This window comes from Adiantum capillus-veneris, chromosome 28 (genome assembly GCF_014529385.1).
Source record: "Adiantum capillus-veneris isolate H3 chromosome 28, ASM1452938v2, whole genome shotgun sequence".
NCBI lineage: Eukaryota > Viridiplantae > Streptophyta > Polypodiopsida > Polypodiales > Pteridaceae > Adiantum > Adiantum capillus-veneris.
In genome coordinates this window covers 14392901-14414359 of record NC_140958.1, presented here as the reverse complement: position 1 = coordinate 14414359, position 21459 = coordinate 14392901, and the positions used below count along the sequence as shown (strand labels likewise).

The 21459-nt window shown below is 41.3% G+C and overlaps 1 protein-coding gene across 1 annotated transcript; it reads right to left on the bottom strand.

The window, feature by feature from the left end:
- Nucleotides 1-1756: 1756 nt before the first annotated feature.
- LOC147420081 (glutamate decarboxylase 1-like) lies at nt 1757-8314 on the bottom strand. The gene is made up of 7 exons (XM_086503897.1): nt 8158-8314; nt 6633-6837; nt 6019-6219; nt 4494-4708; nt 3731-3984; nt 3599-3651; nt 1757-2707 (listed from the first exon to the last, which is right to left on the bottom strand). The coding sequence occupies exons 1-7, from the start codon at nt 8238-8240 to the stop codon at nt 2135-2137; spliced, it is 1584 nt and encodes a 527-aa protein (XP_086360023.1). The 5' UTR covers nt 8241-8314; the 3' UTR covers nt 1757-2134.
- Nucleotides 8315-21459: the final 13145 nt, after the last annotated feature.

The following is a 21459-nucleotide window of genomic DNA, read 5'->3' as shown; positions in this document are numbered from 1 at the left end:
AGGGTAAGTGGGACACGGATCTATTATCTTGGTTGAGAAGGACTTGGTTCGAGGTACATCGTTGGGAACTATAGTCTTAATAATGGAGTCTCTCGGGGCTTGCCTTTGGCTTAACCATTATTGAGCTACTAGCAAGCTCAATAGGAACTATAATCAACCAAGCAATGTTAGACCGTCTCCACTAGTCTTTGCAACAATCAACAGTGTCTAAACCACAGGTGTGGCTGCTTGAGAACTAATTTTCAAAGGTAAACAAGAGTAGTAACTAAGGTTTTTTAGGGTACCAAAGCACAAAAAAATTTTATATTTAAGTTTAATTAGCATGGCTGACAATAACCAAGAGAATAACCAAGAGAGTAGAATGAACATTAACAAGTTTGATTTTGCACATGAAGGTGCTAATGATGATGCCCCTATGTTTGTTAATTATCTTGTTACTAAGTTGCAACAAGCAATAGACAACCTTGCTTTGCAAGTCGAAGTTACTCAACAACTTTATGCTTATGGGATTTCCCTTCCTCTCCAAGAGGAGAGAGAGCTTAGAAAGCCTCTTGATGAGACTCCCAAAAGAAGACTCTCTCCCATAAGAGAGGAGGAATCCAAAGAACGAGAAAATAATGAATCACTAAGTTCCTCAGAAGATATGGCTCCATGAAGACGGCGGTTTAGACGATCACCAACTCCTTCCAAGAGGAAACGGTCAACCCATAGTCCTTCTCCTTGTCACTCCGAAAGGGAAGAGAGGAAACAAAGGAAGAAAAAGGCAAGAAAGAGGTCACCCTCTTCTTCTAATTCTTCACCTTCCTCCTCTTCTGACGAAAGCTCTGGCTATTCTCCTAGAAAATACAAGAGGGGAGGACATCGCAAATCTTACCTTGCATGGCGAAGGTCACAAAAGCTCAAGAAGTTCAAAGAGGGAGGAAAGAGTATCTCTTTTCTCACCTATGATGGCACCTTTGGTTCTACTGACAAAGTATTGGTCCTCATCCAACAATTTGATGCGGCCTTTGGAGACGAGGGCTTCACGGCGTCCTCAAAGCTACGCCATGTAGCTATGCACTTCCAGAAATCGTCTCGTCAATGGTGGGCTAGCCTACGTGGCGACAGTGAAGCCCCAAAGACATGGAAAACTCTACGAGTTTGCATCATGAAGCAATTCCTTGCAAGTGATGCAAAGGACAAAGTGCTTACTGGGTTGGCAATTAGAGGGCTCCTCCATAACCTCAATGGAAGGGTCCTTTAAAAATTTGGTGTACCCATATGACCTCCAAAAGCAAGTAACAAGTTTAATGTACAACGAAATTCAGAATACACTCCCCCTTTCTGACTTATTGACCTCTTACACCAAGCTATAGAGGCTCTCTATTGTAGGGGTGGTTGAAGGACCCCCTACATTTTGTGTGAGAGAATTTAGGAGAATGGCCCTTCGTTTAATGATCACCCCTATGAAGCCCCAACTCTTTTTGTTGAAGGCCCCTCAATAGCACCTTTTGAAGGTCTATGGGAGAGCCCTCTTAAAACAAGAAACAAGAAGGGTCTAGTCGCGTATTTTAGACAAGGGCTATGGCATTGAAAATTTACCAAGTGAATATATATGTGTCTCTTTCCCCTTGTAGAGTCCAAACTAGAAGAAGTATTCTCATTGAAGTATCTCAGTTGTGACAACAGGTTATGTATGTTTTAATTCATTAGTAGGATATAAAGTATCACAAGAGATAGAAAATCTTTGGGACAATGGATCAATTTATAAACTCGGTAAAGTTCAAGTTTTAGATATTGGAAAGTCAAAAGACTTTTCAGTTACCCATATAAGAAAATGTCACCTATATAAGGAGGTTGTCTGAGAGTAGTAAATGTCACCTATATAAGGAGGTTGTCAGAGTTGTATATGTCAGAAGGTATTTGAGCATTACCACAATGTTTGTGTATATATTTATATGCTTTTGACATCAAACTTCTCATTTCCTTTACTTTTCCTTGGTCCTTTTAGCTTGCAAGTTATTTTGTGTGTGTGTGAGAGAGAGAGAGAGTGAGAGTGTGTGTGTGTGTGTGAGAGAGAGATATATAGAAAAAGTCCAAGCAATGTAAGGGTTTATGCATAGGCTTGAGTCACATGCATGTGAGTCTGCATGTCTCAACAGACTTTGGCAAGCCTCTGCCGCCGATGAACATGCTGAGCTCGTTGTTTCTGTGCAGATGTTTCTCCTTTGCCGTGTCGACGAATACACAGTTTGTGAAACTGTTCCACCACACGAGAACCCAGTTTACCTTGGGTTTGTTTGGGGGGGTGGCCTTCACTTTGATACCCTTGGTCAATCAGAGGCTCATGTCCATGATGCTGTCTACTAAACAAAGTGGTAGCCGGTGCCAATCTACGAATGAGGTAGTCCATAGCTTTTTCTGTGTCTGTCACAAACCTTTCAGCTTGCGAGCGGCTGAAGTCCTCCCTAACTACCACCCTCAGCACATTTATGTGCTCTAAATTAGGTGCCATTGTGTAGGCAGGCACGATCCACCCGAATTGCCGCATCCTCTCGGCCAAGTCATGCTCTGTCACATGCGTCTGCGGTGCCATCTTTATGATTGAGTATGCCACTACTGGCACGCCCACATCCTTTGAAATGATCTTAAACTTGCGGGTCTCCTTGAGCTTGTTGGCTAGGTAGATTGCATTATCTTGACAGCTTTGCACTATAGAGGTGTAACCCTGCATACATCAAATCTATGTCAAGCTTGGCAATCATGTGAAAAAACTACTTTTTTAAATACACATTTCGCGGCTACTTCCTCCAACTAGGTATGAAAGAGCCGTTTGTCAAATAGAAATAGAAAAACTGGGCAATGCTGATGTTCCACACTTTACAAGCTACGGAATTGTAGATAGTCCCGTGATGGCTTCCGGTACCCACTAGGAAACCCTCAATCTCCAAGATAACAAAGCATCTGTAGGCAGACAATGCAGAGAGAGAGAGAGAGAGAGAGAGAGAGAGAGAGAGAGAGAGAGAGAGAGAGAGAAAAGAAGAAGAAGAAGAATTTTAGCGTCGTAGGAAACAATCCCAGAGACCTTCAAGATCTGTCCAACGAGTCTTGAACTTCAAGAGAGAGTGTTTTTTTGCCCTCGTAGTCGAAGGTGGCTTGTTTCTGCTTCAGCTCTCTGCTACTTTCTTCCATTATCTCTCCTATTCCTAACTTCCTAACTTTTGATGTTTTGCCCATCTTTTGAAACTCTGTTTCACTGGTTCCCCTATGGTTTGTGGTTGTTGAATATCCTAAGGGTTTTTTCACTGTCAGATCCATTCTATTTGTGAGCCTACCGGCTGATGTAATGCCTTTGGGTCTGTAATTTTGATTACGTAATACAGATGGGTACCAAGCCCCCTTCTTTTGAAAGAGAGAGAGAGGGGGGTTTCGGGGTAGAAAAAGAGCACATGCTTGCTATTTTAACGTCCACAGTTGCGAGCTCTTAAAAGCTCCACTAGTCACTGCCTTTTGAGAGAATCTCGAACGACAATGCCAATAAACCTCTTTCCAAAATGCACGTGCTCTTCGCTCATACATGTAGCCCACAAATTCATCATTGGACAAAGATTAAGCAAACCTCAAAGCCGAGTCGGATGAACTGATAGTACTGGGCAATGACATGACTTGCACCTGCAAAGAAACCACTTTTTCAAGAATGAGCTAAAGCTCCTCCATCGATAACGCATCTCCACAAGATAAGAGCTCTTACCCTTGCTGAAATTGAGAGTGAAAGTAGGCTGGTCTGCTCCAAGGTAATTTATGTGAAAAATGAGCTCTTCAGGAAGGTCAGCCTTCGATCGCCAGATCGCCCAACCCACTCCAGCATAGACAAGCCCGTATTTGTGGCCGCTGACATTGATGCTCTTAACCAACGGCAAACGAAAGTCCCATGCTAAATCAGGATACAAGAAAGGAGCAATGAATCCACCACTGGCTGCATCAACATGGATAGGAGTATCCCACCTGCACGAAACCACAAAATCTTTCCGTGTTACATGAGCAGATCCAATCATGCCAAAACAGCTTAGCTATCTAGTCAAGGTACTCCTCAATTGGTTCCCTCATTAAGGCATCAAAAACAAGCAAAAAGTGTGCCTATTAGCAAAAAACAAGTCCTATCATGGGCTGGTGATCCTCCTCAAAATATATTATCTTCTAATGACTTCATGCAATTTTTACTAACTACCCAAAAGCTTATGAAGAAATTACAACTCCTAGAAGCATGTAAGGCTAATTTCTGAAACGAAGATTTCCCTAAAATTAATCTACAAGGTTTTTTATCCAGACTAAACCAAAATCAAGATTAGACTAATTTTTTAAACTAATTCCTTATAATTAGACTACAAGGTTTTTTATCTGGATCAGAGCAAGGCATAGCTTTTGAGCAGGTAAACCAAAAGGAAGACCTCTTTTGAGCTTTCCTTATAATAATATTGTCTCTTGGGCAATTAAGGCACACTTCGAACTCTTACCCTGTCTCCCTGTTATTTTTGAGCAGCAAATCATTGAGCAGCTTCACATCCTCAAATTCCCCATTGTAAGTAGACCCCAGAATGGCACACACCAGAATGGTATTTTCATCGACGAGCGTGACAGCTTCGACAGGGTCCATCACATAGTACCCTTCTCGAAGCTTCACTTCCTTAAGTTCCACCTCAAAGTACCTAGCAAACTTTTCCCAACAAACCTGGACATACAGGAAGAATACAGCATGATAAAAAAGCTTGTTTCGTGCTGGCAGCATACAAAAGCAGAAAAAACTTGTGCCAGTAAAAATCCAACACGTCATTCCAAAATCAATGCCAGCAAAAGTCCAACAAGTCATTCGCAACTTAATCCCACGTCGTAGACGGCTCAAGGTTAAATGCTACATATGGATGCCAATATAGTGAGGATATGCACACTAATATAGTGAGAACATGCATGCTAATATGCATGTCTTATCAATTTATTTTTATGCATGTAAACTTATGCGAAGTATGCATGCCAATAACCGAAACTGCTATGCTTTTATTACTGACAAGCATGGTTCTCTCCTAAGATATTTCTGGCCGAAATTTCAGGCACCTTCAATTGGAGTGACTTTAATGTCTTCCTGAAAGTATTTTCCAGTCTGGTTGTCAAGATTCAGAGATTGGTTGTCCAAGGGCCGAAATTCATATGAAAAAGGACGGGTAGACAAGATACTTCAGCAAAACTCGCGTAGAATATTTCAGGCATTTTTTAAGGCATAAGTTAAGATTTTTTTTCACAATGGACTCGTCGATCATGGTCACCTGCATGGCTACAAAATAGACAAGGTGAAGCCCCGTGTGGACATTCTAAAACAAAATTGAAAAGGTCATATGAAGCCCTTAATAGAGTTGATCCTTTCAATAACTGAAACAAGGTGAATAGTCACAATGGCCTACATAAGATAATGGGAGGCTGTGTGCCTCTTAAAAGACTAAATAGAGTGAGTGTGGCCCCGTAGTTAATGCCTCTCTCGAACACTCCATCAAGAATAGGAAAAAACATTGGCTTGCCATGTGGCCCTATGCAACGAGTTTAACCTAATGGTCCACAATCCCTTAAATAAGCTTAATTCAATGGTCCCCAATTGCTCCCAAGAGTTCTAGGAGTCTCCTAAAGCCTTCAGTAGGCCAATAAGGCATCCAAAATTTTGTACGTCTTTACCCCTTCTGCTGTAAGGCATGTTTTAGCATTGACAAAAATGCTAAGAATGAGTGATGCTAGTGAATGCAAACCCTATGACAGCACTAATATGGAAAAAATAAAAGACTATCTGAGGAAATAATCATATGACCCTTCTTTTGCCCTTGTATGGTCAGGAGTGCAGATGTACATAGTCTTCGTACGCACTGTTATTAAGTTTTGAACAAAGCAGTTTCGCTTCCCTTTCTACTATGTAATATGTAATGCGAGCCCCAACCATATATTAAAAGCCAAAACTGCCATTAAGACATCTCCTGCAATGAAACAATCTTTCGAACATGCCTGAACATTAGACCCGGCGATCATGTTGGGCTTGTCATATGGTTTCCCCTCCTGCTTTCTCCTCTGCTGCCACTTTCTTTTCATAGCCAGCCCAGCTAACATTATAGCCTCTGAAGAGCCAACTGTACAAGTGCCCACTGCTTGCTCATCGTTGTCCACTGGAGCATTGAACAGCCGTGCAATCATGTTTACACATCTATCCTGCAGCAATTAAGGACCAAAGCAGTGAATAGTTGCACATATATGTATCAAGGTTTTTGCACACCCATATTCATACATACATAGATACATACACGCATGCAAACACATGCATATATACATACACACACGCACACACAATGCATATATACATACATATGCACACACACACACACACACACACACACACACACACACACACACATAACCCCTTGAACGAAATAAACAAAAACAAAAGGATCACGTTCCATCGTAAGCTAATCAAAAGAGTTTTCCGTTTTCTAGAATAAAAAACTCGTGAATGAAATGAAGAAAAACAAGAGGTGAAAGAAACAAGAAAAACTACGTTCATTAGAATTTAGCTAATTTTATGCTAGCCACATGATGTGCAAAGATAACAAGTATTCTCTTCAAACCTGCAGGTCGACGGTGGCTGGATATTCATCAAAATCGATATAATTTTTGTTCAAAGACTCCATAATGAGCTTCTCGCACTCAGGTTCCATCCAGGTAGTCACAAAAGATGCCAAATTTAACCTTGGATTTCCATCAAACAGCAGCTCATCATGCACAATTTGATAAGCTGTGTCTTTGGACATCTCTCTCTCAGGCAAGGTAAACCTGATTTAGAGAAAATCACAATGTCAGATGCAAACCAGAGAGAGTAACAAAACGAAACAGAGAAAAATTCAAAAACAGGAACAAAGAAGTGCAAGTGGCATAGATTGGTTGTGATGCCTCGAGTGGCATAGGCAATGGTTTCCGACAAAATTATTCAAGGACAATCAAAGCACACCTAATTTGATGTACCATATGACATAACTTGTGGTGGTTTGAAGGGCTCCCCTTTCTTTCAAAAGATTTTCATTTTTCCCCTCTAATAGTGAAAGATCACCAAATTACAAACCAAATTTTGTAACTTGGCAACACATTTGATTAAGAATGCAAGAAGGCAATGTGTTTGGTATAGGTCACAACATTCTCCACTAGAATCCTGGATATAGATGAAGGTTCAAATCAACTTTGTTTTAAGTACTAATTTCCCATTTTCAATGCTATAGCACGTCCATGTTTTCTAAATTAAATGGGACTCTTAATGTACTCCCCTTCCATCAACAGTACCCAATTTTACTCCCCATTCCATAGAAGGGCAGTTTATAATGACAGTCCATGAAAATGTTGACCTTCGTACACGGAAGAAATCATTAAGAAGGGCAGATGGGTGTCGACCCCTATCGCAGCTGCCACACCCCTTTCTTACATACCATGTGCAACCATCTGCTACCATTTAACAAAGACTACCCATCCAATCAGTGAATTCACTTCCACGGTAACACAACATTGTCAGCATGTGTAGATCATTTTTACGCATAAAATCATTGTCAGAAATCAAGAATTCTGTGCATGCATTGGGCGCTGATACCAAGAACATCTTCGTGAGAGCAGAGATCATCTAGCAAAGCAATCCTCTTCCGGCATGCATGGTATACCTGCATGAATCTAAGAAAAGTCCAAGTTGACATTTCACAGAAAGAGCAAGATTTGGGCTCATGGCGATCATCCACAAGACAATATAACCATCAGCTCCATCATACACGACATTAACTACTGACAACATCCCCATAGCCTTATGATTGTAGAGCTAGTATCAGTAGATGCTCCTCCCTTCTACTCTCAGCTTAGTTTTAGTTGAAACGTACCAACCCAAAGTCCATGACTTCGATTTTGTGTTCATAACACCTTTCTTCAGTTCAAATACACACATGGTACCAATAACAGAGCAGAGACAAAACAGCAAGAGACTGTTTGATCTAATAAAAGCTTCCCATTCCCTACGTGCAGCTAAACATGCTGCTTTTTTTGCTTTTCTAGTGACTAGTAAGCTCTTCTGAAGCTAAAACTTTTGCAGAAAAGTAAGAAACGTAAGCCATGAAGACAAACCTGGGTAGAGATGACTGCATGTATCTGGAGCCAAAGATGGGCTCGACGGTGCTGCTCAGACTGTCATTCACATAAGTAAGCATTCTCGCTCGCTCTCTCTCTCTCTCTCTCTCTCTCGCGAGAGGGTGGACGAGCGTGTGCTATGTATGGTTTCGCTCATACATTATAAAAACTAGTGTGGCTAAAGCTTAAGCTATACTTTGCGTTCTCCTCACTTTGTGTGTGCGTATGTGTGGCCTTTCAGCTATGCCTTCCTTTCTTCACACATTTTAGCTCTATAGCATCGTCTTCATCAGATCCTAACGTTGGTAACAGTTTAAACGTTTTCCTTTTCTTTGTAATTTTGGCCTTCAAAAGGCCACAGGAGAGTGGGTGGATAATTGATGCACTTTTTAAACAGTCGATTAAGAATCATGGGTTGATGATACATGTCAGGTGAGCTTGTTTAATAATGTATATGGATCTTTTCATCATTTCAACTTGATCCCTTCTTTTAATGTTCAATTGATTTCTTTGTTTAAATATTTTTTTTTTATAATGTAAATGGATCTTTCTATCGTTATAATTTGGTCCCTTTATTTAATGCTTATTTGATTTTTTTATTTTTTAAATCTTTGTTTAGTTTATAAGTTTTATAAAGGTTATATATATTTTTTTATAATGTAAGTGTCTCTTTTCATCATTGTAATTTGATCCCTTTATTTAATGCTCACTTGATTTTTTAAAAAACTTTCTTTAGTTTATAAATGGTTATGGTCTCTTCATTTAAGGATCTATTTACTTTCTTGTCAACTTTTTGATTTAGAACATACTTTTTTTCTTGTAATTTTTTTTTCATTTACAGACAATTTCTAGCTAAAAATTTATAAATTATCCTTACATGAAAGAATTTTTTCACCACTAAGAATTTTTTTTCGACTTTTGGTTTTGATATGCAAATGTCACCTTATTAGGGATTAGCTTTTAAAAATTTTCACAGCTAAGATTTTTTTTTCTAACTTTTTGTTTTGATACGTAAATGTCACCTTGTTACTTTAGTGCATATATTATTATTAAGGATTAAGTTTAAACATTTTCAATATTCATTTCTATCCTAAAAATATCATGTATTTATTTCATTTAATAGCATGCATCATATTATTGTGTAATTTGTTTTATTGATATATTTATACAAGAATTAGATCAATTCATAAACTCTTACTAATATTTTATATGCTTTATGTTTTCATGAGGTCAATTAATATAACACTCATACATAAGGGCATAAGGAAAAGCGAAGATTTTTGGTGCAATTCATTTACCATTGAATTGAATTGTTGGATGTTCTCCATGTGGCATTTGAACGTTTTTGGATTTTAATGTGTGCACATGGGAGTGCCCCCCCTACTCTCTCACTTCGTTGGAGTCGAGGTAGCTCTCTCTCTCTCTCTCTCTCTCTCTCTCTCTCTCTCTCTCTCTCTCTTCTGTAGGCCACCGTAAATCTTTACCTTATTTTGCTTGTGTGTGAGTGTGTGTTCTCTTTTGTTTTTTTGGAGGCATTTGGATTTTTTTTATTTTTTTTTTTTTTGTTTTGGGGGGGGGGGGGGGGGGGAGCCTCGTCACTATATGGTACGGCTCCAACCAGAGAGGATCTATGGTGGGAATCGCAATGTGGAAATCGCAATGCAATCTCATTCGTCCGTCGACTCGATAAATTAGGGGTGATCTAGGGGGTGAACTCGGGGCAAAAATGGTGCCCCGAGTTCATCCCTAGTTCACTTGCTTAGCATAATAGAGTAGTAGAAGATGATGAAGAAAATTTTTTTACTTGCTTGGATTTTCATCCATAGCCAAGTGCTTGGGCGTGATGGTCACCTCTTGAGCTCTCATGAGAGAGGGAGCTTGCTTTGCCAACTTGGGTACTTCCAAATCCAATTGTCAGAGGTTATTAATAGCCTTTTGACATTGGAATTGTTGAAGGAGTACGAGCGGAAGTGCGACGCGAGAGAGAGTGCGAGAAGAAGAGTACGCCGATATGGTGAACTCGCTCTACTGTAATGTGTAGAGCATAGTGAGTTCTTATTAGGTTTTTACAAAAGAATATGTGTACATACCTGGCGGCCCGCCCACTTACGTGGGCGACCACATTGGGCTTTATACCCCAACAACCTCCCACTTAATGTCCAATGTGGTACTTTAAGTGTGAGAGAAGCTACTATACAAGCTAATATACAAGAGATGTAGAGAGGTGATGTACTACCCTACACCTAACTGCTTGCGAAAATGCGCAAAGCTCTCTGAGGGAAGTCCTTTTGTAAGTAGATCAGCAGGATTTTCTGTGGTGTGAACTTTGACAAGCTAAAGTTGCTTATCCTCGAGCATTTCCCTGATGAAATGATACTTCACATCCACATGCTTTGTCTTTGAGTGATAAACTGGATTGCGAGCCAATTGTATAGCACTTTGACTATCACAATATAACACAGGCATCTCTTCTTTGATTCCCAAATCTGTTACTAGTCGATTAAGCCAAATTGATTCTTTGCATACCTCTGATGCTGCAACATATTCAGCCTCTGTAGTAGACCGAGTAACACAATCTTGTAATCTAGAACGCCATGATACTGCTCCACCAGCCAATGTAAAGACATACCCTGACGTAGACCTTCGGTTGTCTAAGTCACCTGCATAATCTGAGTCTGTAAAACCCTTTACACTTAGCTCCTGACTCCCATAGCATATACGCATACTCTTTGTAGCTTTCAGGTATCTCAATATTCCTTTCACTGCCTCCCAATGTTTCTTGCCTGGGTTTGACATGTATCGACTTACTACTCCCACTGCAAATGCAATGTCTGGGCGAGTAGCAATCATTGCATACATCAAACTACCCACTGCAGACGCATATGGAATCTTATCCATTTCAGCCTTTTCTTCCTCAGACACAGGAAAATCTTGTTTGCTAAGTTTCACATATGGTGGCAATGGAACACTCAATGCCTTTCCCTTCTCCATATTGAAACTTTGCTAAACCTTGTCAATATACTCTGTTTGAGATAACCAAATCAACTTCTTTGATCTGTCTCTCTCAATGTGCATACCAAGTATATGACTTGCCTCACCCATGTCTTTCATGTCAAACGATTTTGCCATCTTTGACTTCAAAGCTGAAATTTCTTCCAAGTGCTTGCCAGCAATCAACATGTCATCCACATACAAAATAAGGATCAGCCAACTGCCATCCTTAGCCTTCTTTGTATATAGACAGTGATCGAACTCACTACGTTTGTAGCCTTGAGAAAGCATAAACTTGTGGAATTTATGGTACCATGCCCTCGGTGATTGTTTTAAGCCATAAAGACTCTTTAACAACTAGCATACCCAATCTTCCTTGCCTTTCTCAACAAACCCTTATGGCTGATGCATGTAAATTTCCACATCTAAATCACCATGCAAGAACGCTGTCTTGACATCCATTTGGTGCAACACCAAATCTAATATGGCAACCAATGCAAGAAAGCATCTAAATGCAATCATCTTGACCACTGGAGAGAAGACTTCCTCAAAGTCAATGCCTTGTTCTTGCTTAAAGCCCTTGGCAACAAGCCTTGCTTTGTACTTTGGCTGACTATCATGAGCAGTGATCTTATACCTGTAAACCCATTTACAGGGTAGAGCCTTTTTGCCCCGTGGTAATTTAACTAGATTCCATGTGTGGTTTTTATGCAGAGCTTTCATCTCTGACTGCATGGCCAATTGCCAATTCCCGGAGTCCTTCATTTGCACTGCTTGCTTGTAACATGAAGGCTCATTGCAATCAGTAAACATGACATAGTTCATAGATGGAACAAACCTATCAGGAGGTCGCGTGATACGTCCAGATCTACGCACAATAGGTGGCTCAGGCTCAGCCACAACCTGTGGTTCCACTCTATCCTGCCCTTCCACAATACGTCCAGATCTACGCACAATAGGTGGCTCAGGCTCAGCCACAACCTGTGGTTCCACTCTATCCTGCCCTTGCTCCTCTTGAGCCCTGACATTTTGTCTTGCACGTGCAGTTCCATCTTCTTGGAAGACAACTCTTCTAATCTCCTCAACCCTCTCTGGTTTAGAATGATATTTGGATTCATTGAAGTGAACATCATTGCTACGGACAACCTTTCTGGATTCGGGATCCCAAAGTCTGTACCCCATCTCACCAGAATTACCATAGCCTAGAAAGATGCACTTTCTACTCTTTGGCTCAAGTTTGTTCCTAAATTCCTTTGGAACGTGAGTATATGCCTCACAGCCAAAGACTCTGAGATGATTGTATGAGGGAATTTTGCCTGACCATACCATCTCTGGCACTCAATCCTTCTGCAAAACCTTGCTAGGAGATCTATTTACAAGATAAACAGCTATTGATACAGCTTCAACCCAAAACCCATTTGGCAACTGTGCATTAGACAACATACTTCTGGCCTTCTCTTGTATGGTCATATTCATCCTCTCAACAACACCATTTTCAGGAGGATTGTAAGGAGCAGTAAGTTCACGTTTTATACCTTTTGACTCACAAAAGTCCTGAAAGGCCTTTGAAACATACTCTCCACCATTGTCAGTGCGTAAGCATTTAAGCTTCTTGCCACTCTGATTCTCCACAAGTGTCACAAACGTTTTGAAAACACTAAATGCTTCATCCTTGTTCTTGAGAAAGTAAACCCATACTTTCCTCGAGTACTCATCTATAAATGTCATAAAGTAAGAAGCTCCCCCTAGAGATAGGTTAGGCATAGGTCCACACAAATCACTATGAACAAGTGCCAACTGTGTATCTCTTCTACTGCTTCTATGCTTATGTGGCTGCTGTGTTTGCTTACCATACAGACAATGTTCACAGAATTCAAAATCATTAAATGAAAAGCTAGGCAAATAACCAGAACGAGACAAGATTTCCATTCCCTTCGTGGACATATGTCTTAACCGGCAATGCCACAAAGAAACGTTCGGCTGCTAGGTTACATTGATTACATTTTTAGAGACATTTGATACATAAATCATGTAAAGTCCTCCAGACTTTACTCCATGTGCTACTGTCATAGAACCCTTGGATATCTTCCTCATGTTCTGTCCAAAAGTGGTGACGTAGCGAGCATCATCAAGTAAACATGTGCTGATCAAGCTCTTTGTAATTGCGGGAACATGTCTCACATTCTTCAGCGTGAAAGAAGAGCCATTATGAAACTTCAATTGAACATCTCCAACACCTAAGATCTCACATGTCTGCCCATTGCCTAGCCGAACATGATCTTTAGTGGTCACATAAGAGGTAAACCACTCCTTGTTTGGAGACACATGAAGTGATGCCCCTGAGTCTATAATCCAGTCACTCAGTGCATTTCCATCAGATGCTGTAAGAAGAGCTGAGTCCATTGTATTCTTCAAGAAGTAGATGTCTCCTGACACTAGACTGGCATCCTCTGCAACAGTGTTTGTCACATTTATTTCTTGAATCTTCAATGAGGACTTGTTCTTCTCACCATGGTCTTCAGCTTTCTCTTTGCCTTTTTCTGCTTTCCATTCTCTGCAGTCTCTTTTCATGTGACCCTTCTTGCCACAATGGTAGCATTCTATGTCACTCTTGCCTTTAGCACTGCGGGACTTGCTACGAGACTGATTCCTCTTTCCACCTTTGTACTTTTCTTTGGTCCTTCCCCTGACAACTAAGGCTGTTCCTTTGCCTTTGTCCATTGTCTTTCTATTGGTTTCTTCAGTAAGCAGACTTCCTTCTACACCTGCTATGTTCAAACCATCTGGAGGTGCAGAATTACTCAAAGCTGTGCGAAAAGTGTCCCAACTTTTCGGCAATGTGATCAACAGGAACATAGCTCTAACAGGTTCATCAAACTTGACACCTTGAGCTGACAACTGACTATAGATTGTGTTGAATTCATTCAGATGATTGGACATAGGTGTCACTTCTTTCATCTTCAAGTCAACAAGCTTCTTAAGCCAGTATACCTGTGAAGCTGCACTCTGCTTCTCATAAAGATCACTCAGCTTTAACCATGCTTGATAAGCTGACATCTCGTCAGCTACATTGAAGTAAACGCTTTTTGCCAAAGTCAGCATAATGGTAGAAAGTGCCAATTCATCCATTTCGTTCCATTCATCTTAGTCCATATCTTCTGGTTTTATCCCCTTGAGATTTATAGGTTTTATCTGCTTCTTTTGTACCAACACGTGCCAAATCTGCTTCTTCCACAATGGGAAATTGGTTCCATCCAGCTTCTTGATCTTATAAAGAGCAGTGTCCTGTGATCCAGCCATAGCTACGCTTCACAGTAGTTTACTTTTCTGGGAAAAATTCGGCAGAGTTTCCCATGTAAACTGACCTCTGAACCAATATCAACCTGTCAAATGAACCAAGAAAGCTTCACATTCTGCAGAAATTTTGGCAGAGTCTCCTTTGTATAATGGCTCTGGTGTACTAAAAACAGACCAAAAAACAGCTCAAAAAACCACTGCCTCTCTAACACTGTAAGTTGTGGGTAAACCTGTCCTGCACCTGTACTGTCTTTGACTGTCCTGTCACTGTCCTGTAAGCATAGACTGCGACAATGCCTCAACGGCAGTAAAGAAAAGATGCAATCCCAACTGTCTAACTCATAGTCAATACATCCTAGCTGCCTATCTAAGGGTGCTCGAGGGATCGCTCCAAGACCTGTATCACCAAAAGGATCTCAACATTCGAGAATCCCCTAGCTCAATAAAACCTCACTCGACCCTCAACAAAGGCTGCAGTAAATCTGACAGTACATAGACTTCCCACAAAGTCATACATCCACAAATTTCCCACTGTATGCTGTAACCGTTGCGGCGGTTGTTTGCTGCGTGACTCACAACTAGCAAACCCTCAACAGACATACATCATCTCTGACAATACATCCCATGTGGAAGTACCTGCAATGTCAGGATGAAATCTGGAATATCAAGCAGCAAACACAAGCTACCTGATGAACTAGTGGATGTCGCCTACAGTCTGTGTGTAGATGCGCCCGTGTCATATGTGACACGCCTCCAAGAACTGTGAGCCGTCCTTTGATGTGTAGATAGCCACAAATCAACACTCTAGGAGTGTCGATATCCTCAGCACATGCAGTCGTAGGCCGAAAACCCCAAATTTGCAGAGTCGGATCTGCACCCGTTGAGACCACGTAGTCGAAAATGGCCTGCGCAGACCTTTGTCGAAGCCGAACGGTGGCCGAGATGACCTCATAATGAAATTCTGACAACACCAGGACCTTCGGGTGCTCCCACGAGATTTGGGGCCGTGTCTTCGCCTGTCGAATTTCACTCCAATCTGAGTTGGTGACTCTAGCCTCCTGCAGTGCTGCCCCGAGCCTCGATCTGAGCTCTGATACCAGTTGAAGGAGTACGAGCGAAAGTGCGACGCGAGAGAGAGTGCGAGAAGAAGAGCACGCCGATATGGTGAACTCGCTCTACTGTAATGTGTAGAGCATAGTGAGTTGTTATTAGATTTTTACAAAAGAATATGTGTACATACCTGGCGGCCCGCCCACTTACCTGGGCGACCACATTGGGCTTTATACCCCAACAATTGTAGCTTGACATGCTCTAAGTGTTCATCAATGTCAAAAGATTGGATGAGATGTTCTCCACCCTCGATAATTGCCCTTGTGCGAGGAGACATTGGTCTTATTTATGATGTGTTTGGTCTATTGGAGGTGCCAGGTTCTAGATCTTCGACCTTTGGCGCTTCCCTAGACTTCTCTTGTTATTGCTTTTAATTTGGAGGATAATTCTGCTCCTTTTTCTCCAGTTCTTCCGCCTTGTTTTCCTTTTCTTTATCTTTTGTAAGGGGTTGCACCCGCGGCAATTGCTTTAGCTATGTGTTTTGCTTTCCTGCCTTGTAAGTGGATTCTTGAGAAGCAGGAGGGGTGGTTGGCTTGGTGGAGAGGGGTGGCGCAATTTCCGTGTGAATTTCTAGAGGTTCGACACCAGTCTCCTCCCTTGGTTGTTCTTCTTCACCCATGTCCTTGTTTTGAGATTGAGAGGAGTCGTTCAATGATTTGAAATCATCAATTTTTTGCTTCTTGGACTCCTCTTGTGCTCTTTGTGTAGCTTTTTGCTTAAGCTCATTGTGGATGCGTTGCTGCATGGTTCCCATAAGCTCCTCATTAGCCATGGATATCCTCCTCTTGTACTATTTTATCTTTTCAAGTCTTTCTACCTTTCGTTGCTCCAATGGTCTATATTGATCATCATCTCCCTCATCATCTGCATTTTCTCCTAGATTTTTCTTCTCCTCTGCTACTTTATCTCGTTGTTCTTCTCTTATTGAGATTTTTCCATGGATCTTTAGGTCTGAGAAATAGGGATTTGTGAACTATTTGTTCTACGGAGTTGCGTTTAACATGCACTCGACGAAGAGTAAACTCTTTCTCCTCTTTGTCATCTCCTTCATCATCTGAGGTCTGAAATTTTGAAGGCGTGTCTCTGCTTTTTGGTTTGATCTCCCCGCTAAGGTTATTATTTGACTGTGCTTCTTCACTATCAGATTTTTTTCTTTGAGAGGTTTGTCCTCTTAGTTTCTTTGCCCCTTGAGCCACTGAGGGCCCCACCAATGGTTTGACTGCATGCTTTTACTTATGTAGGAGGTTGAGCTGAGACTCAGCTTGTGGCAACTAGTCTATCATCCCAAGTGGTTGGTAGGCAATTCTAGTTAGCATTGGACCTCCGTTCATGTAAGTTCTGCTCTTTTCACTGCTTTTGAGGTTGGTGTCAACTAGATTTTCAAGTATGTAAGTTTCCAAGTCACAAGGAATCATTCTTTGCTTTGAAAGACCCATGGCCATTACTAATGCAATGTGCAGGTTTGGCTTTGTGTACCTTGGCGGTTTTTGGACCTTAAGATGTTGGGATATGAGTCGTAATGGCAACTCCGTCTGTAAGACTGGGAACTGGAGCATGCAACTCTCCACCCAGCCATGCCCTATAAAGGCCTTGCCTTACTAATAATAGGGCCCTCTTGACTGCATGGCTCCGTCTTGGCCCTTGGCCTGCCCGGTCCTACCCTAGGCCTGAGATTACTCCCCCCTTGGAGAAGCGTTTTTATCCTCGAAAACAAAAGTGGTTATTTCTTCATAAGAGCACTAATGTTTTCCATAGTGGCATCCTTCATGGATCCAATTGGTTGTTTCATTGGAATACAGTTTAGAAGGAGGTTCAATGAAACCAACACTAACATCTTGATTATTCACATTGTTGTCCCTTTGCAACCGTATTGTATAGCCGGCCTATATCCAACATAGTGTGTAGACTCCATTTAGAACACATGAGCATGCTAACCGAGTTATCACAACAAAGTTGTACTCCAAAGAGTACCACTTTTCACTTTCCATGAAAGTAACATGCTAATGTAACTCGTCAGCCAATCCTAAGTCCTTGACTTGTTATCTTCTCGTATCAGTAAACAACCCCATCGTAACTAGTGTTCAAGGTTGAGGACCTAACTTATGAATGAAGAGACTAAACCTAGTCGCAAACATGATTATCTTATGGTAAGCAAACTCCAACTAGAGAAATATGATTATCTTATGGTAAGAAAACTCCAACTAGTGTTCAAGGTTGAGGACCTAACTTATGAATGAAGAGACTAAACCTAGTCGCAAACATGATTATCTTATGGTAAGCAAACTCCAACTAGAGAAATACATGCTTTCTAACTGAATTGCTTGGTGCTAACGTATGCACTTCACATATCCTTTAGCACAATATTACACTTTGTAATTTGTCTATCCTCTTTGGATACTAACAATATTTAGGTATGTTTTTCCAATCGTTTACAAACAGTCTTCCCAGATGACTGGTAAAAAGGGATCATAGTTCCTTACAACATTGTTGAGAAATTAACAATGTTATGAATAACCATCTTGGTTAACTTAAAAGATCTGCAACCCAAACCGAGCCATGACCTCTATTGGTGATTGGTAGATCCAAAGTAATCTCATAGAGATACTACACCATAGAGTGCAAAATGTTTCATAAGCAACTAATGTGATGAATATGCATGCTACTCCAAATCAGCCTTTGCTAAACACTAGGGTCCATAACACCTAGTGTGCATGCATTTAGCAAAAACAGATCCAAACCTGTATATCCATGATTATACTTGCAAATGCTTATGGCGATTGTGATGCTTGTAGAAGGCGAGGACAGTCCCAGCAGGCGGGAACTGCTTCTGAGAAGGCTAACCAACGGGAACAACTACACTAACAGTAATTATAGTAGTTACCACAGTAACTCTATAAGCCTATAAATAGCTCCCGCTACACTGTATCCCAGGCTTTTTTTTACTTTTGGCTTACGAGCTTTTGCTTCTAAACTTTTAGCTTCATAAGATTTTGGCTTTCAACTCTGTAATCACTTACTCCTGTAATCAATCCTTAGACTTCATTTGAGCTTAAGCTTGTTGTACATTGTACTGATTATCTTTGTACTACTGATCTGAATCTATAATACCATTCCCAGTCTTCCAGTTTGTGTCTTCCATTTCAGTACATTATTCCAGTTCAGTTCTCTGTTTCAATTCATTACTTAATTCCAGTCCTCACTAACTGAACAGCCTAGATAATCAGTAGCTCTCAACTCTAACATTGGAATAGATGGCTGAAGAGGCCACCTCTCGTTCCATTTTAGTGATCATGGTGGCTAGAGCTGATTGCTCTTAGACCAACAAGATCTGTCTCCCAGTTAGAATTCTTAGCTACAAACATGCCTCCAAGAGTCAGTCGTGGTGGAAAATCATCAACCCGGTTTTGCACTAATGCCACACGAGTCGACTCTATTCTAGAAGTGTCAGCAAGAGAGTCTGATACTGAGAGGGACCCCAAGAGTGAGACTGAGGCTCAGGAGGAGCAGAGTAATGCTGAAGAGGCCTGAGACTCTCAACATTCCAGTCACTCAAGGAGGAGGAGGGTTGAGCATGAGGAACGTAGAACCAGGACTCAAGGTTATAGGTCCACACACAAGACAACTGAGGCCGAGGGTAGCAAAGGCAGTCATCATAGTACAAGCAAGAAGGCCAAGATAGAAACTGAGACTGAAAATAAAAATGAAGGTCACAGGGATGCCAACACTGATCGTTACAGGAAGTCATCCAGACGCAGTCAGGCTACCAAGACTAGAGGAACCAGAGATGATACATACATGCATGCCTACACTATTTCTTTAAAGATCTCTTTTCCAGTTTTCAATGGTGAAAAAAAAAGACGATCTTGATGTCCACATTCAAGCCTTTGAGCAATATGCTGAATTAAAGTATATTGATGAAGATGACTCGGGAGAGTATTTTCCTCAAACACTGAAGTATGCCACACGAAAATGGTATTACCACTATCCAGCATGCTAGCTTAGGTCTTATAATAAATTGATCAAGGCTTTCAGGCTTGAATACCCAGACAACAGAGGCAATGAATACATTCTCTCTGAGATGGACAAGATCAAGCAAGGAAAATTGTTTGTAAGAAGCTATGTGGAAAAGATCAAAGAGTTGACCAGGCAGCTGCAAGAACCACCTTCAAAAAAAAGACTGCGTGCATGGTTTCTGAATGGATTTTGCAACAAGAATCTGAGAGAGCAAGAGGTACCTGCACCCACAAAGAAGTTTAATGACTTGGTGCAGAGAGCTATGAAGCTTGAGCAGCAAGCCAAGAAGGAGTGAAGCCATAAGAAGCAGAGGTCTAGCAGTAGTAGATCTTCTACAAATAATTCCAACTCCAATGAGACTTCCAACAGTTCTGATAGTGGTTCATACGAAAAGAGCAAGGACAAGGCTAAGAAAGGGTCTTGGTCTCGGAAAATCGACGAAATGGCCAGGCAGATTACTGAAATCAGCCAGACCAGACCACAAGTCAGGAAGATGGAAACTTGGTGCTCCATCTAGAGTTCATGTTTCTAACGAATGCCCAAAGTGCACGTACTACAAAGTGTATGGCTATCAGTGGAATAACTGTGGCATTCGAATCCGTCATTTCTAGAAAGGTAAGGTTCTATCTGTAATTGCATTAGCAAATGCTAAATCAGCTAAGGTAGAGACGACCTATGGACCTAAAGAGGAAAATTCAGGTACCAGTGGGACTAGTACTGGGCACGACAGATACCAAGGGGGTACTGGCCGAGGCCGAGGTCGTGGCAATTTCCAAAAGCGAAGTCTTAACTGCTATAGTTGTGGAAAATATGGACACTTTTGCAGCTCAATGTCCAGATGCACCCATCACTGAGGCTACTAAGGCAAAAGCGCCAGAATCAGTTCCAGCACGGGCAGTCACTTGCAGGTAAGGGGTGATTATTGAAGAACTTCCAGATGAGCATGTGAAACTAGTCATTCCTGAAACCAGTAAATGGACTCAGTAGAGAGAAGTCTGGAAGGTTAAGGGCAAGGAGAAGGTAGTTGATGAATGGCAAGAGCAGCGAGAACTAGCAGCTAAGATCACAGAGGATCTAGCTAAGAAGCTACCAGAACAACAAGAGATTTTTGATGCTTGTGTTATTTAGAAGATACCATCCCAGTCTTCTGAGAAAAGACAGCTAGATCAGTCAGGATCTGGAATCTTTGAGACCATGCTTGCTGCAGTGCAAGGATTGGGAAATGATCTAGGGCAGGTCAAATTAGATTTGATGCAATAGAAAACACTGAACTGGGGAAAGCACGGTGTCTTTCTCAGTGTCAGTCAAGGCTAAGTATAGACACTAGAATAGAGGATTGGCAATGTGAAGATAATCCCGATTCCTTGAGTTTTGATGATAATTTTGACAAGGAGAGAGAAGAGATCTATGTCAAAATCTGTGAAAGAATTCAAAAATTGACGATCGAATTAGATGATATCAGGAAGACTTTGCCTGAAGTAGCAAAAGTTATCAGACATCGGAGAAAAGCTGAAGCTGGTGCCAGAGCGGTTGAATTGTCGGTTGTCAGAGATGATGAGGTGCCAGTAATCCAGGTGGATTACAAGGTCAGGAAAAAATGGGAGCCGCTATCTGATGTTATACTGGATGGAGGGGCAGGTGTGAATATTATGGGGGCACATCTTCAACAAAGGCTTGGTATCACTGATTTAAAGCCAACACACTTTAAGGTTAGAATGACTGATCAAGAGTTGTTCACGAAACTGGTATGATCGAGAATATGCAAACTAGAGTGGCTAAAGAGAAATTCAAAACTAGCTTTCTGGTACTAGATGTCCAAGGAGCATATGGTATGTTGGGATGACCATGGCTTCGGATGGCGTAGGCTATGTGAATCAGACCATAACC